The sequence below is a fragment of the Juglans microcarpa x Juglans regia genome, chromosome 2S (genome assembly GCF_004785595.1).
Source record: "Juglans microcarpa x Juglans regia isolate MS1-56 chromosome 2S, Jm3101_v1.0, whole genome shotgun sequence".
Classification (NCBI taxonomy): domain Eukaryota; kingdom Viridiplantae; phylum Streptophyta; class Magnoliopsida; order Fagales; family Juglandaceae; genus Juglans; species Juglans microcarpa x Juglans regia.
This window is the reverse complement of record NC_054597.1, coordinates 28,576,978-28,594,823: the sequence shown is the minus strand read 5'-3', so window position 1 is coordinate 28,594,823 and position 17,846 is coordinate 28,576,978. Positions and strand designations below refer to the sequence as shown.

The 17,846-nt window shown below is 36.0% G+C and overlaps 1 protein-coding gene across 5 annotated transcripts; it reads left to right on the top strand.

Annotated features, from left to right (window-relative positions):
- The first annotated feature begins 4,137 nt into the window (after positions 1-4,137).
- On the top strand, positions 4,138-16,609 carry LOC121251927 (golgin candidate 1-like). Of its 5 annotated transcripts, none has more exons than XR_005938141.1 (22): positions 4,138-5,047; positions 5,847-5,927; positions 6,248-6,294; positions 6,463-7,080; positions 7,190-7,252; positions 8,996-9,073; positions 9,162-9,365; positions 10,496-10,552; positions 10,694-10,768; positions 10,848-10,919; positions 11,160-11,222; positions 11,341-11,439; positions 12,025-12,096; positions 12,213-12,281; positions 12,982-13,029; positions 13,130-13,225; positions 13,357-13,433; positions 14,537-14,639; positions 15,477-15,522; positions 15,601-15,699; positions 15,783-15,827; positions 16,172-16,268. XR_005938141.1 is itself a non-coding variant. In XM_041151338.1 (22 exons), exons 2-22 carry the CDS (start codon positions 5,014-5,016, stop codon positions 16,241-16,243), a joined length of 2,115 nt encoding a protein of 704 aa, XP_041007272.1. In that variant the 5' UTR covers positions 4,139-4,430; positions 4,890-5,013; the 3' UTR covers positions 16,244-16,609. The 5 variants fall into 5 exon arrangements, 4 of the variants coding, with proteins under 4 accessions (XP_041007274.1, XP_041007272.1, XP_041007271.1 ...); XM_041151338.1 differs by lacking the exon at positions 14,537-14,639 and having other exon boundaries at positions 4,139-4,430; positions 4,890-5,047; positions 16,172-16,609; XM_041151337.1 differs by lacking the exon at positions 14,537-14,639 and having other exon boundaries at positions 4,139-4,430; positions 4,517-5,047; positions 16,172-16,609.
- The last annotated feature ends 1,237 nt before the right edge of the window (positions 16,610-17,846 follow it).

Sequence of the window (17,846 nt, the reverse complement as noted above, 5' to 3'; positions counted from 1 at the left end):
TGGTGTGTAGAGGGGTAATGCAAAAAATTCAAAAGAAAAGATTACAATCGATGTGAAGGCTGGGAAACAAATTAGAGCTTAATATAATTTTTACAGTTGTGAAATTACGGCTACTTGTGTCATCAGAACAACTAGATATAAAACGAGATATTTAGCAGCAACATAAAGTTGCTGCAAAAAACTCACTAAGCGACACTTTGAAGTTGACTTGATCTAATATTTTTGCGGCGAAATTTAGTTGCTTCAAAAAGATATTTTTTGTGACGAACGAATACCTGCAGAAATTGGTAGGACAAAAATACAAAAAAATTTATCTTTTGCGACCAATAACAACGTGGATGAAAAGAATTTGGCCGCAATAGGCCTGATGTGTTGTAGTGATTAGGGGTGTAAGAGCATTAGCATTGAATTAGTCAAATACATTTTCATCTTCAAATTTAACAAATATTATCCATATTTGCTCTACATTGAATTAACTAAATTGTTTTCATCCAAATTATAAGTTACAGTAAATCCATTCTTCTTTTCAAATATGAAAAAAACTATAGTAAGTCTAAAAGTATTTTTTGAGATTATTATATTATAGATATGAGATTTTTATTCATATGAGATTTTATCATCTATATACATTTGAGATTATTATATTATAGATTGTTAGATTGTGAAAATGAAAATGAATATGATTGTTGGAAGTTATTGAAGAATATAAAAATAAAATATAAACTAATTAAAAAAATATAAATAATAATATTTTATTATTATAGAGAGTGTGATGACTAATCTAATGTAGACTTCAAGTTTTGAATGATTAGCTAAAAGTGAAAAAACTACATATTAGTCAAAATTTGAAGAATAGGATGGTCAATCTAATGCTAATGCTCTAACTGGTTTGATTCGGTCTAGTTTGGACATATTTTATAACCGAATCTACACACATTGATTTTGAGAATTGATACCATATAGCTTACACCCCTAAACCAAAACTTTCAATTTTACCGGCTCAATTTGGTTTTTTCAAATTTTCCCCAAGTTTTATGTTCAGCTCAATTAACTTCCGAATACCCCTATTTGTGGTCATGAAAGCAAAACTTAATTTGGTGGAAATGCAAGCAAAACGATTAATATAACATATAGTCATATTCAAGCATGAAAATTTTGGCCAAATTTGAGATCTGAGAAAAAAGGAGAGGCCTGTTAATTCAAAGTCACTATGAAAAGATCGGTCAATAGCATAGCTCTTTCTTTCCCGAGTCTCTTTTCGAAGGAAATGCCTTCACAAACACTACGGATTACCAATATTTTGTGGAGAACGAAGAGGAAGAGGCTGAGTCGAGTCCCCATAAAATGGTCCATATATATGGCGCAGTTGCCCCACCTCTATTACTCATAGCAGTGTCATTCGATTATGAGCCTTGTGATTTCTCCAATAAAAAGGGAATGAAGGCTTTTGCTAGCCCATTGAAGACTAGGAGCTTAAAGAAGAAGACAAAGAAATTGGTTAACCGCATTAGGGGTGTGCAAAATTTTAAAAATTTCGACTCCGTCCGACTTCCGCTCCGACTCCGACTCCGACTTCGTGGAGTCATCAGAATTCGGAGTCGGAATTCGGAGTAGCTCCAAATATCTATTCAGAGTCGGAGCTCCAAGAAACTGCGATTCTGACTCCGAAATTTTTTTTATTGTACACTTGCGCTCGAGCGAGGTGTCAAGCGCAAGTCGAGCACACGTTGTATTGAACATTAGCTCGAGCGACATGTCGAGCGGAAGTCGAGCGAATCTCTCTGGAAGAGTTCTGCTTGAGCGACATGTCGAGCGGAAGTCGAACAAACCTCTTCCAGAGAGGTTCGCTCTAGCGACATATCGAGCGGAAGTCGAGCGAACCTCTCTGAAAGAGTTCCGCTTGAGCACCACGTCGAGCGCACGTCGAGCTCCGATCTTATGTCGGACTTCGACTCCATAGGAGGTCGGAGCTCTGACCTAAGATCGGAGTCGGACTCCGACTCCAATTCAGAGTCGGAGTCGGAGGTCGGAAACGAGCACTCCGACTCCGTCGGAGTCGGAGCCCAGCTCTAAACCGCATAGCCTGCCCCTAGTTACCAATCTCATCTTATTTGCAAAAGCAGCCATTAGAGAGCCGTGATCACTCCTTGAACCGTGAATTCCCGAGCTTCCCGATAAAGGAATGAGCTAGCCTATTTTAATCTTGTCCTCCTCTGGTAGATATATATTCAACCTTGTCTAAGGGATTCTTTTACCTCAGGTGTGAGTAATCTTCCAACCCAGCCTTCTATTTTCTTTTGGGGTTCGAAATAGTTTATTTTCACTTTCCAAAATACAAAGGAGCACCTAGGTAAGTGATTTAGAATCCTTTTGCAAAGATATCCGAATTGTTTTGCATTACAATCTTTCTAGCTATAGTTGTTTTCCTTGAGAGAAAGAGAGCACTCTTAGGAGATGCTTAGATAGTGAGATGAAATGAGATGATTTTAAATGAAAGTTGAATAAAATATTGTTAGAATATTATCTTTTAATATTATTATTGTTTTGAGATTTGAAAAAGTTGAATTGTTAATTATATTTTATGCAAAAATTTAAGAAAGTTGTAATGACTAGATGAGATGAGATAAGATGGGTTGAGAGTGTTTCTCAATCCGAACGACTCCAGACTTGTTAATGCGCTGAACTGATGAAGCATCATATTCGTGAAGAAAGCCAAATAGGTTCGAGATGGATCTCTTTGAACCATTGCAGAAAACAAGAACATCGTCCACATATAACAAATGAGTTCTAAAAAGAGATGATTTTTCATCAAGCAATTTCAAAAATTCATCAAACTTTAAAATTATATTCGTAGTCATATCATGCAATTAACCAATCCTCCTATTCTATAAAATTCTTAGATCAAGCTATTATTCCATACACATCTAGTATTACAAGTCAACCATTAATACACATCTATATCAAACATTACACATGAAGCTTAAAAAATTAAGCCTAAGATTCCGTTTAGATAGTGAAAATATTTCATTTAATCTCATTCTTATAATTTTATCAAATTTTCACATAAAATATAATAAACAATTCAACTTTTTCAAATCTCAAAACAATAATAATATTAAAAAATAATATTTCAATAATATTTTATTTAACTTTCAATTTTTCTCTTAACTCATTTTATTTCAACTCACTATTTAAATGGCACCTAAATCAACAAAATTTCCCAATCCCATTAATACACCACCATTGCAAGCATTACACGCATCAAGAGCCTCCCATTATTACCGCCAAAACAATTAGATCCACCATTAAAACATACTACATAACAAGCCTCAAAGTCAACCATCGACAGAAATACGGTATATCATACAAAAAATCTAAGATTTGAAAACATTTATATTAGCAATTTAGTATATAATATAAAATTATTTTATATATAATTATAAATATTATATATTACAATTATATATAATATAAAAAATTATATAAAAGATATTTTATATAATATAAAAAATTTAAAAAATATATATGAACTAGTCCGATATTAAAAAAAAATCAGAATCAGATCGATTTTGACTAATTTAAAAAAAAATATTATCGATACCAGACCGAACCAATTTTGAACTGGATCTAACCCACCTAGTAGTGATATAATTTATAATAAAAGTAGTTTTATACAATATCAAATCATATTAATTGACGAGTTTGCTTTTATAAAATCTTTTGAGTAAATTATTTCTCTTTTTCTTTTTTTGAAATGGGAATACGAGAAGAGAAATCTTAGATGGAAGCCTTACATTACACACCTAAACTTAATCAATATGTGATTTATTATTTTTGATATTTTATCTTATTGTTTAAATATGTGTGTTTAAATAATAAAAAAAAAGAATAAAAAGTTACATGTTGGTTAAATGAAAATATATAGTGTGAAGGTTTTTTTTTTTTTTTTTTTTGGGGAGAACAACAGCTTACCAGAACGAGGGAACTGCTGGCCCGTCGATTACCTCCACAGGACTTCTAAACCGTTGATCAATATTCCCTGTGAATTTACGTTTCATACGCCACGTCGACGTTATGGATGAGAGAGAGCTTCACAGTAGTATAGTCGTGGTAGCACCTGATTGCTTCCAACCTGCTTCAGTTTTACTCGGAATCGGAAACGAACGTCCTAACTACCGACCGTCTTTGACAGAAACGCGACGATCCGATGCGCTAAGCGCTGCCTCACCTCAGCTTCGCCAAACCCATTTTCTTCAAAGCCAAGCCTTTCTGCTTCGAGCTGTTGGGGATTGTAACGAAGCCTTCTTTTGCTCTCTCCCACTGGTTCATCACCATGGAATCTCCATTTATTGGTGTCTAGGGTCTAGTTGTTTTTCCGATCCATCCGAATCACGTTTATTTAATGGCTTCGTGGCTCAAAGCCGCAGAAGGTGTGAATCTTCTGGCCTCAATTTTCCTTTTGCATTGGGGTGATTTTATATTTTAAGTCTCTTTAACTGTCTATTAGAATTTTCAGTAGGAAATGAAATGTGGGAGCTTGGAGGAATCAAATTGGAATTTGTTAAGCTTAATTATTTGAAAGGTTTCACTCTTTGGGTTTTAGTTCATTGGTTTGGAAGCAACTCCTTAGATAGAGAGAGCTCTAGGAATGCTATTAACCTTTGGTCAGGTATGATTTAAGGGAAATTCTACGTACCATACTCCCATCTTATTTTTATCACAATGTGGGGTGGCATTTTCCATCAAATTTTGAGTTTTTCTATAAGACAATTAAAAGATGATCCAAAGGTTATAAACGTGCCACATTTTATATGGTGAGATGGAAGCGTGGAATTTAGCATTACTCATGATTTAATTCACATGAACGAAAGTGCATTGTTTTGGAATAGGCAATCTGTATCTTGGACTGCTGGGGATCTCAGCTTTATTTGGTAAACCTTTTGTTCTTGGGGCATTCTTTGTCTTCAATCATTGTTATGGATTTGTTAATACCTCGCTTGGTATCACTTTTGGATGGCTCGAGCAACAACCCAACTGCAAAATGCAGGTAGTCCCTGATGACTAACAAAAACTGCAAGTTTTATAATAGCGGTGCAAAATCAAAGTTTTCTTGATTGGTAGTCCTATATGGATGAGAAACAGAGAATGATGACCTTGATTTGATTATATCAATTTGCAGCATCTGATAGTTGGATGGAGATATTACGGATCGGATATGATACTACAAGGAAATATATATATATATCTATATATATGTGTATATATATAGATTAAATATTTTTTTCTAGCTGTGGCTGTGTGGCACTAATGTTGTTAGCCACATCATGGGAAGTACTGTTGCAGCCATCTGAGGAAAAATGTAGCTTGGGTGTGATCATTTCAATTTTTTTCCCAATCAGTATAGTAAATCTTCTGATAAAAGTAATCAATTTCATTGATCTAATTACATCCCATCTGCTTATTTCTAAGAATAATATATCTCAAGTACATCTAGTGATATAAATAATTGAAGGTAGTACCCTGTAGCTTTCTGCAGTTCCACAGAAAGATTATGTCATAAAACGGTAGAGTTCATTGATCTAATTACATCCCAATCACTATCGAAGATACTTCTTACTTCAAATATCATATCAGTTAATAATATCCCACTATAGCCGTGATCTTTATTTCATTCACAATGTCTTCATATAGAAACTTTACTTTAAATTCTTTTTTCCTAGTTCTTGCCATTTTCATTTGTAAAAGTAGCTGTTGTAGGATCAACTCAGAAACATATTGAAACAAATTTCCGTGTCATATATTAACCTTTTGTTAAGAATCTGAAAAACGCTAATGTTTTGGGTCAGATTTGTTTGAAGTTGTAGATCGAAGAGCAAAGCTAGTTGTCAACGACTTGTCTGATGAGCAATCTGATACTCAGTCAGCAGGTATAGATGTTAATTATCTCAGAATATTTGAAATTTATCTCACCATGTAGGATTTGATCTGATGATGTTGACCCTTCATTCATGGTTCTATCTATTCATTCCAACTTTTTGTTCTTTTAAACAATTATTTTTTTTTTTTTGGGGGGGGGGGGGGGGGGGGGAGGGGTGTTGAAAACCTGAAATTAAACGACTCCAGCCAAGTTGGACTTCCTAGCTTGACTCCATAATGACTAATAAATCCTAAATGAGTTTCTAGCTTGACTTTTTAAATGATAAATTTGGTGCTTATTGCTGTTTCATTTTCCTTCTGAAATATTAAGCTGCTAATGGACAAGGATCTCAAGCCAAGAGGAAGCCGAAGACAAAGGTACTTGCAAACATTATAAGCGGTTCTTATATATTATCCTTCTTCTTTTTTAAGCAGATGGCACCCAGAAAAACTTTCTTGATGGGCCCTTGCTTTTGGCGGAAGAACGCCATGGTAACCCTTATATATACTTCTCAAGGAGCTCTTTTCTCACTTTGATTTTTGCAGTCCCAAAAGAGAGTCCCCATAATTGAATCTGATACTTCAGAGCATCAAACTAGGACTTTTACATCACAAGTAGATGTGACACCTGAAAAAACTACGGCCGCTCGGTTAGTTGAAAATGACAGGACTCCTATTGAGTCTGTTGCCCAAACAAACAACAGTCAGCAGGAGAATTTTGAAAAATATCCCCCCATTGCGGGCATTACTTTAACAGAGACCCTAATTAGTGATGTGATTGAACACGATGCCGATCATATTGAAGTCCACTCAACTACTGATGCGGAAGTTGTCTCATCATCTTCAAATGGTGAGCCCATCAGCGAGAATGCTCCAGGTGTTCATAGAGAACATCCTCCTCTGTCATTACCTGACAAAAGAGGTGAGATTGTTAATGTAGATCATCCAAATTATGCTGTCCAAGGTATCAAATCTAGAGACGCAGATGTTACTTTGAAGACCGACCAAGAGAAATCTCAATCTGTGTATATTGATTCCCACGGTACTAGTGATACTCAACTGAAAGATGTTGATATCAAGGTTGAACCTCTTGTCAATCAAAAAAGACAACAGGATCTTAAAGCTGATGATTCTCTGATCAAAGTACAGGACCAACTTGAAGAGGTAAAGTGAAGGGATACTATCTACTGCACTTCACTGTTCAATTTTTGTATTGTCGTACATACCTGCATTTAAGAGTTTCTATTGACTAGTTCCTTTAGTTTATGTGCAGGCTCAGGGACTGCTTAAAACTACAGTTTCCACCGGTCAATCTAAAGAGGCAAGGCTAGCTCGGGTATGCTCTATAGTTAGAGGAATTGACGATGGGATCTCTTTGGTCTACCTTTTTTTCTATGAACTATATATATATTTTTTTAATAAACTATGGTATTCTATTAAAAAGCACAAAAACACAATCCTAGTGTACATAAGAGAGACCTATCTAGATGGAAAAATAGATACAAGAAAATATGTGAATTGAGCCTATTGTAAAGTCAATACATGCTGTCCAAAGGAGAGTATTGTAAAAGAAAACCTTGAGCTCCGTTATCCCTTTTTGGTAAAAAAAAATTATTTCATTTTGTTCCCTCCAACTACGCCATATGAGGCAAGTAAGAATCATTTTCCACATTGCTACATTTGTGAGCTTCCACCGAGCCCTCTCTAAGAATAGAAAATGTCCAGCATTCTGCAAGGCATGACCCACACCAAACTATCCCAACTGAAACAATTAACAATTACACCACAAAGCGGTAGCAATATTGCAATGGAGTAAGAGATGATCCACCGATTCCTTGCTCTTACACATGCAACATTGCACAACCAAAAAGATTTGTATTTTCTCTAATTTTCCATAGTAGGATCTTCCCTAGAGAGGCTATCCAGGCAAAAAATGCAGCTCTTAGGGAAACCTTAGTCCGCTGCATTTTGGCAAAAAATACAAGAGAAAATGTCCCATCTACATCCTGATCATGAGCTGCACTGTTGCTTTCATTGTACAGACGAAAATCACTAGATATCTTGAAAAGATCTGCCACAGAAGCATCCTTACCATGAGATACATTACACACCTCTAGTGGCTAAATAACATCAATCCACTTAATTGCATCCTCACATGCTTAGAACACATTTTCTAGAAACAAGTTCTAGTTTAGTTTCCTGCAAACAAACAATATTTGCTTTCCATTGTCAAGAAGATTTCTAAGATGCTTGTTAGCATTGTTTTCTTTATAATATTTTTGTTCAACTTTTTCTCTCTCATTTCCAAAAACCCAATAAAACATCTTAACTCAAACTATTTCAATACTATTCACAAAATTTTGAGTTACTCCAAGTGTCCAAATGAGCCCTAAACCTCTTAACATTTCAAGAAATTGTTTTGGACGTCTTATAGTCATCTTCCTCCCCTTATTTTTGTTGGGACTAGAGATACCACTTCTAGATTCATAATTGATAAATCAAGAAAGTCTTCAACTCTTTATTCTCTTTATCACCTTGCTTGGAGGAAGAGGTCAAATCAAGAAATCTTCAACTCTCTATTCTCTTTATCACCTTGCTTGGAGGAAGAGGTCAACCCTTGATGAGAGTGGCCTGCTTCAATAGCAATTAGCAAACCCACAGTTGATCTTCAAATCCCTCGCATGATAATCCGACACAGTTATGAATTTCTGACGTTTTGTATCACTCAATTAGCAAAGTTTGTCCCAACATTAACTCCATTATCTCCTGAATGGCTAGCACTTAGGAGGACTAGCTCCTCCCCTTTTTTTTGATCGGTAAAATTAGAAATATGCAAACTAGCTCCTCCCCTTAAAGAGCTTCCATCTCCAAAATGGGCAGAATCCCACCCCACCCCCCCGCGGGCGCATATAACTGTAAAAACAAAAAAAAATATTACCTAGGCTACTCCCCTAATCTAAATCTCCAAAGGGGTTGGTCTCCCACCTTGACCCACAAGGAATCAAGCTAGGGAGGTAGAAGAGAGTTACTAGCTGGTCAGTATCTGCTGTTTACATTATTTTTTGTTACAAGTATTCAGGTCTGTGCTGGACTCTCATCCCGTCTTCAAGAATACAAATCTGAGAATGCACAGCTAGAGGAATTTCTCATTGCTGAGGTGAGGTTCTTATTTTTTTTTTCTTTTATGATCTTGATACCATCCTAATAAGGAATGCTGCTCACTTGCCTTATTGTGATCTTTACAGAGAGAACTTGCTAAATCATATGAGGTTCACATAAAGCAGTTGCAGCAAGATCTGTCTGAATCCAAAAGTGAAGTGTCAAGGGTGGAGTCAAATATGGTTGAGGCCTTGGCAGCAAAGAACTCTGAAATTAAGGCACTTGTTGGTTCTCTTGATGCACTTAAGAAACAAACTGCCTTGTCTGAAGGAAATCTGGCTTCATTGCAGGTTCACAAGACTCACCCTATGCATTGTAATTCTTTTCTAGGTTGCTATATCTGAAGTAACTTTTTCACCGTTCGTTAGTACATTTTCTATATTGATGTCAAATATGAGCCTTAATTTGTCTTAAGATAAAACAGATTGGGTCACTCAGGAGTTGTTGTGACCAAATATAAAATTATTTCTGGCTATACACACGTATGTTGGTTTATCCTTCCTTCTATAACTTGTATTTCTCAGTTTGTTTGCATTCTGCATACTTTCTTTAAGAAGTATTAGCCTGAACAAGACCTTTAACATCTCAGAGTAGTTTTCTTGTTGAGTATCGCTGCTGTGGCACAAATTGTGTGTCAGACTAGTTATTAGGTCTAGTGCTAAGGATGAAGCATTAGTATTTTGAAGTTTTGGAAGGAATCACAAGAAATTTCATGGATGTTGAAGCTATTGATGAGGATTGTAGGTGCATGTGCCATGCCGTATGAGTCATATAACTATAACCTATAGCTGGACTTGTGCTTATATTTCTACTTGATTTGTTTCACAATCCCCTGTTTATGGTATCTTGTTTATGTCTTTCATTTATAACCCGAAGTCAGTGTGTTATTGATCAATCCCAAAACTGCATTTTTACATAAGCTTCCCACCATTAATTAACCTTAGTGAACGCCCTTTCACTCAACTTCTATTATGAATGAAAAAAGCATGGTCACATTAAACCTCTCCGATCCGTCAACCTTAGATTGCACCCTAACATTCAAAGCTTATTGCATTAGATATTTCTGTTTCCCCTACTTAGAAAAAAAAAAAAAAAAAGGATTTTCTGTTTCCCTATTTAATTAATAGAAGATTGATATATATTAATTACCCTAGCTTTTCCATCATTTACCCTAGAAAATGCCCTGTTAGCTGTGTCTGTATGCCATTTGCTGCTGCCCCAGGTCAAGTTTGGAATAGGAATAATCCCATTGCTAAGATTTTCTACTTGGAGTACCTTCTTCATTTTCTACCTATATTTTATCATTTAACTGCTTTGAGCTGCCACTTATATCTCAACTTTCTTTATTTTGCTATGCATGCTCATGAATTGAATTTATGATTACATGAGGCTCTTCTGACTCTGAGTTTACTTTCCTCAGGCAAACACGGAGTCTATAATGAGGAGTAGGGAACTCACAGAGACGAGGATGATGCAGGTAAGTTGGTTGTTGTTCATCCTTACATGTAACATCTCTTACTTTTTGAGTCCATATGATCACATATGGCCTTTTCCATTACATTTTGAGATTAATAATTGTCTCTTTTCCTAGATTCATAAGAATAACATTCTTTTCCAGGCTCTACGGGAGGAACTGGCATCTGTAGAACGGAGAGCAGAAGAAGAGCGTGCTGCACATAACACTACCAAACTGGTTTATTCCTGGAATAATCAATCTACCTTTTTTCTTGTGTTTGTCCTTGCAATGCGTTAATTTGTATCTCATGAAACAGGCTGCTATGGAAAGAGAAGTAGAATTAGAACATAGAGGAGTTGAGGCATCCACTGCCCTTGCAAGGATCCAGGTAATATAAGCAGTCATCATGTTTGCGACTGATTGCTTTGGAATATCAGAGAACTATATAAGATTAAATACATTGTGATCCTCTCCCATGGTCCTTGAGTTTAGAGTTCCATGAAGCTATATATTTAATATAATTGGTGCATTCTCTCCCTTTTGTAATAGCAATAAGAAGAATGTACCTGTCATTTGACCATGATGTCCATCATTTTCATTCAATTTCCATGTTTGCTTCCTTATTAAGAGAGTAGCAGATGAGAGGACAGCAAGAGCGGCAGAGCTTGAGCAGAAAGTGACACTGCTTGAGGTAGATAAACAGCCCCCCCCCCCCCCCCCCCCCCTCTTTTTTTTTTCTTTTTTTTTCATGGCGAGACTTTTCCCTCCATTTCTAAAATACAATTTTTTTTCCTTCCATATAACGTTAGGTTGAATGTGCATCTTTAAATCAAGAACTACAAGATATGGAAGCTCGTGCTTGTCGTGGACAAAAGAAGTTGCCGGAAGAGGCAAATCAAGTGATTCAGGTCTGCATAACAGAAATCCTTCAAATGTTAAAATTCCAGCCACACAGACTACCTTTAATTAATTCCTTAATGATAAATCATTCTCAATACATGTTCTTCCAGGAACCAATAATTCTCTGTTATGACCAGTACTCTGATAATTCTAAATACTCAATGAACAAATGTTATTCTGAAGTCAATTGGACTTGATCTGACTACAGGATTTTTGAGGTTTGGTGTTTCAACTGTTTTATTGTAGGAAGTTCTGTGTGTGTGTGTGTGTGTGTGTGGACATATGATAAAATTTGGAGCATGAACCCGAGATTTTTTTTTTATAGAAGTTGAAGGCGCATTCTGCTTTGAATGTTATCTTTCATTTTTCAAATTTTTTACAGTTTCAATTGTGAACATGGTTTGTATTTATCTGTGGGAACAATACCTTAAATTATGCCACTATCTTTTTATTTACTTATAATTAAGTCATAATTTAGTCCTTTAGCTGCAGTGCTGGCAGTAATAATAGTAGTTTTATGGTAATTTTCTTTAGAAAGCATCTATTTTTCATGTTTTTTTTTTTTTTTTGTGTGTGTGTGTTTTAAAATGCAGGCATGGCAGGAAGAAGTTGAACGTGCACGCCAAGGTCAGAGAGATGCTGAGAGCAAATTTTCTTCTTTGGAGGCAAGTATCTTTTGCTTGTTGCCTAACAGTTCTTGACTTTTTTTTTCAACTTATTACCTTTTGCTTTCCAGGGCAAGGCTTTGTCTTTTTGTAACTTTTTGAATGTTTGATTTCAGGCTGGAGTGCAGAAAATGAGGGTAGAAATGGCTGCAATGAGAAGAGACGCTGAGCATTATTCACGCCAGGTAACCTCTCTGATCGATCTGCTTTTCACCATTTTTTTGGTTTTATGTGCCGCTTATATTTTGTATAATGAGAATGTTTGAGGGGTACCAACGTTAGTTCTTCATGGATGTCAACTTGAACTAAGTGAGGCCTGAAAAACTGTAATATAATTGTAACTTTAAGTTATATTATATTCTTATGTTCCATTCTCGTTAATTTTATATTGGACCAAGCTCCATGATGGAAGGTTTCCCTTTCATTTTCTTTAGGATGCTATGATTCCGGCACATGAGCTCAAGATGAGGCACCTAAATTGTCTCTATCCATGCATATCTGTGTGCTATAGGTAGGTTGCATGATTGGCAGTGGACAGGAATGGATGGTAAAAAAAAAAAAAAAAAACCTACATTCTAAAGCATGAAAGGGGTATCATATTGAATGGGGAAGTGAAACCAAGGGGAAAACTTGTAACAATTCTAAACTCAAAGCTTCACAAGATTATTGATTATAAAAATAAATTTGCTATGGAACTTGAAAACTTGTTCTTATGCCATTACACTGTCCTTTTTCTTTGTGACCTTTAGGACATCAGTTGAGCAAGTAATTTGCATTTTTCAACTATTGTAATAAATAATTTGGGTGTATCTCTTAATGATCTGATTAGTTCTGTAAATTGGGCTATCTAAGAATCACTTCTTGATAATAGCTGCCGTTGAACAGGAGCACATGGAGCTGGAAAAACGCTACCAGGAACTAACTGATCTACTGGTAATTAGAACTCAAAACTGCATGGTCCCTCAGTTTAATTAATTTTTATCTCCAATATTATGTTGAGTTCTTGTATCTCTGAATTTTATCTGTTATACAGTACTACAAGCAAACACAGTTAGAGGCCATGGTTAGTGAAAAAGCTGCAGCAGAGTTTCAATTGGAGAAGGAAAAGAAGCGTATTCAAGAAGTGCAGGTCTGATGCTCTTTGCTTTGGTTCTTGATTCATGGTAATTATGTTCTAGAGTTCAATTTTTGCTTATCTGGTTATTTTAATTAATTACCTTTGTTTTTTTTTTCTTGTGATTTTGCTCTTTTATTGAAAAGGTTGAGGCTGAAAGAAGTAGGGTGTTCCGTAGGGCATCATCATCTTGGGAAGAAGACACTGAAATGAAAGCACTCGAGTATGTTAATTCTTTTTATTATAGAGTATTATTATAATAGTCATAATTTTTATAAGCTTCCTGTGATGGTTCTGGCTTGCCATGGGCGAAGCTCATCGATATATGTTGTCTTCATCAGCTATTAAAGTTGTCATATTAGCTTTCTTAACCAGACTTGACATTGTTGAACAATTTGTGATTGATTTATGGTCATCTAATAGTAAAACTGGAGTTTTTACATGATGGAGAGATAATTGTAGGCATATAGATATTGGGGAGATAAAATTTGCACAAATCTCAATGAGCTTTAGTTTGGAATAGTGAGCAGTTAAAGGGTGTGAGTTAATGTTGTGTTAGTGATCTTTGAATAGTGAGCAGTTACCACATTCCTCTTCCCCATCTTTTTGTTTTTTCCTATCATTCCTGTATTCCTTGATTCACCTTCAACTTGAATTCCATACACCCCTCCCCCCAAACTCGGATTGATTAACTGAGTGACCAGCTAAGGCTACATTTCCATTAAAATGCAATTCCACAAAATATACTTTCATTTTCTTCTGACTTTTCATATGCTACCTCTAACTTTTGGTGGATAATTTTTTTTTGGTTTCCGTCCTGAGAATGATTGGTGGTTCACATTTGAGGGTCTTCAACAAGGCTCGCTTAGGGAATGGCTGTGAGATAGAATTATGAGAGGGAAGTATTATGGAAGGTGGTGATTGAGACTAAGTATGGGAGTATAAGGGGGGGATGGTGCTCTAATGAAGTTAGGGGGGCATATGGAGTGGGGTTATGGAAACATATTTGGAAAAGGTTGGGGGTCCTTCTCTAGCCACACTAGGCTGAGTATGGGGGATGGTAATAGAATTAGTTTTTGGCATGATGCTTGGGTTGGATATATGGCTCTTAGGGATGCTTATCCCTCCATTTTCAGAAGAGAAATACTTTAGCTACAAAGGGATTACACAAAAGTAAACCTATAAATTGATGTGGCTTGATGCAGTACGTCAGATTGTAAAGTTGCTTTTATTGTAAAGTAGATTTAACGGATTACATGAAGCCACATCAGTTTGTGGATTTATTTTTGTGTACTTTCTTTGTGTATGTAGCACTTCTCTTTTCAGAATTGCATGGAATCAGGATGCTTTGGTGGCTGATTTGAGGGAAATTACTAATGGCTCACAGCAGTGGAATGTCAGTTTCATTAGGGTGGCACATGATTGGGAGGTTGGTGACTTTGTTGAATTCTTTAACTTGTGATATAGTGGTGGATAAGTTTGTTTGGACTCCTTGTAAAAGAAGCTTTTATGTATGCTCTTTCTATGAGGTTCTCACTACTCAAGCTAGTAATCACTTTCCTTGGAAGCATTTGGAGGAGTAAACCGCCTCTTAAGGCTGCTTTTTTTTTTGTTTGGACTGCATCCTTAGGGAAGATCCTGACCATTGACAACCCAAGGAAACTTGGGTTTATCCTTATTGATTGGTGTTGTATGTGCAAAAATAGTGGCGAAAAAGTGGATCATTTACTTCTACATTGTGAATTTGCAAGGGCCTCATAGAATTACTTTTTCAGCAAAATGGGATTAGCATAGGTTGTGCCAGGGTGGGTGGTTGACCTACTAGCTAGCTGGAGAGGGATAAAGGGGATACCACAAATTGCAGCTATGTGGAAGATGGCTCCCATTTGTCTACTATGGTGCACTTGGAGGGAAATGAATGACTGAAGTTTTGAGATTCAAGAGCGCTCTTTGGAAGAGTTCAAGAATTTTTTCTGGAAGACTTTATTTATGTGGGCCATTGTTATAGACTTTAATGGTCTGAACTTTCATAATTTCCTTCTATCCATTTCTAGTTCCTAACTAGGTGTAATCTCATGTATACTTCCCACGTACTTGGACTATGCCTACTTTAATTTCAATAAAATATCTTCTTATAAGAAAAAAAAAGAATGATTGTTTATAGTTAATAGGTATGCAAGTGTCACTATCATGTGTGCAGCAGTTTGTCTCAATTGCAGTTTTATCATTCATTATTGGAAATTTTCTTATGGAGTAATAACTGCAGGCCCCTCCCCTTGTATCACCGCCATCTGGTTGGGGCAAGCCTACAGGTATCCCTGCTCTCATATCTCGCACCATTCCTACACTCCCTTTTCTTAGTTGACTTTGTTTTCAATTACCTTGTGCAGTTGCAAAAGGCAGCAAAACTCTTAGATTCAGGAGCTGTCAGGGCCACTAGATTTCTCTGGAGGTACCCAACTGCTCGAGTTATCGTGCTTTTTTATCTGGTAAGAAGAGTTCATCTTGTACTTGTGACAAAGATTATGAAATGAGTTTGAATTGTTTGATAATTATGAGAAATTGTTTTTAGGTATTTGTACATCTCTTCTTGATGCATCTGATGCATCGTCTTCAGGTATGGATACTTGGTCATTTGCAGAAATATTATAAGAAGTATGCTTTCAGCCATATTATATATTTCAGCCATACATACATATGTACGGCTATATGATCCATACCTGTCATCAATGTTGTTATATTTTTTTGGGGGGGGGGGGAGACTGAGGAAAAGGAAAAAAAAAAAAAAAAAAGGAATCGCTGTCTTTTAAAAATGACTGTTTGACTGTATGTATCTGTATTACTTTGTAAAAATCAAAACTAGGATCTACCCTACCAAACTCCATGCCTTACCTGGTCCTCATGACTTGAAAGAAAGCTGTATGCATCTAACGGCGGACGCGTGTTCTTTGCAATGTTTAGGCACAAGCAGACAGTTTTGATGCTAGAGAAGTTGCAGAATCTATGGGACTTGCGAACCATACTTTGCCTTGATCGGTTAGCTGTAGCCAGGTGAAAGCTAGTTCAAGTCATCCTGCTTTTATGAGGGTGCAGCGTCTTCGAATTCTGGACATGTATTTGCTTAAGAACTTTGAGATTTTGTTACTCAATTATTCATGTCACAACCATTTGAGATGTGTGGTTGGTATTATCACAGACAGATTGAGGAGACAAGTGGACAGTCATTTTGGATCGGCATGCAAATGCTGTGATATCAAAATGATTACATGTATTTATGATTTGGTTTGTACGCCATTTTGACACTCAACTAACTATATATTGTGAGAATTTGGCCACCACAATTGGCAATTTAGCTGTGAGTGAATGTAAAAGCAGGTTGTATATTCGGGAAAAATTCAATTATTGTTGAGGTTCAAACCTTCTACCCCCATTTATCAGATATTCCCCTCAAAAGTTCTCTCACTTTTCTGGTTCCTTAAAATTCTCAGTTTTCTGCTTTCTAGCCAACATCCTTTGAAATCATCTTCCTTTTTTTTTTTTTTTTTTTTTTTTTTTTTTTTTTTTTTTTTTTTTGTAAAATTTGAAGTTTAAATAAGAAATTTAGTATTTTTTATGATACTAAATTATTATTATTATTATTATTATTTGAAAATAACTCATAAAAGTTTCATTCATCAAATCTCAAGAATTACATTGTCTATCAGCAGCAATAAAAGAATAAATACAATCCGGAACCTCTTCCATCCATACTATTTCATCTTCAACATACTTTAAAGCAAACTTTCCTAAATGGTGAGTAGCTTGATTACTTTCTCTGGACACATATTTTACCCTCCATGAAGATCTGTCCATAAGAATGCTTTTAACATCTTCCAAACTTTGTCCATACCATTTGCAGTTTTCATCTGAGCTATTAATCTCCTTGATTAAACTCTGGACATCCCCTTCAAACACTACAACTGTGAGTCCAAGATCCAAACAGAAAATTACAGCTTTCCACAACAACTCTGCTAAAGCTGGTTGAAATACTGAATCCTGAACCCTTGCCATAGCAGCAATCACCTCACCCATCGAATCCCTAATCAGAATACCTACACCCATTCGGCTAGCTTCCACCTTTATACCAGCATCCCAATTAATCTTCAAAGTGCCAACAACAAGTACACTCCCAAGAGTTTATCCTCAACTGGATTGGTGAAGCTATCATTTGCTTTAGGAGACTCTGATTGCGCCTGCTGAAATTCCTCCATCTTCCTCAAACCACTACTATAAACTGAATTAACCTCCATACTTGTTTAGCTAACAAGGCTTTGTTAAAACATAAAAAATCCCTGAATCCCAAACCCTCCATACTTTTAGACTCCCTACCTTATCCCATCTAACCCACTGCATTCTTTTACCCTGTTCCTCACTACTCTACCAGAAACTAGCAACTAAAGAAGATATCTCAGCACATAACTTCTTAGGAAAACAAAACATACTCATAGCATAAGTGGAAATAGATTGCAAAACAGCCTTAATGAGTATCTCTTTCCCAGCTTGGGAAAGAAATACATTTTTCCAATTTTGAATCTTATTCCAAATTTCTTTCTTTTATGCCTCAAAAAGAATTGTACTTAGATCTCCCAACCATAGT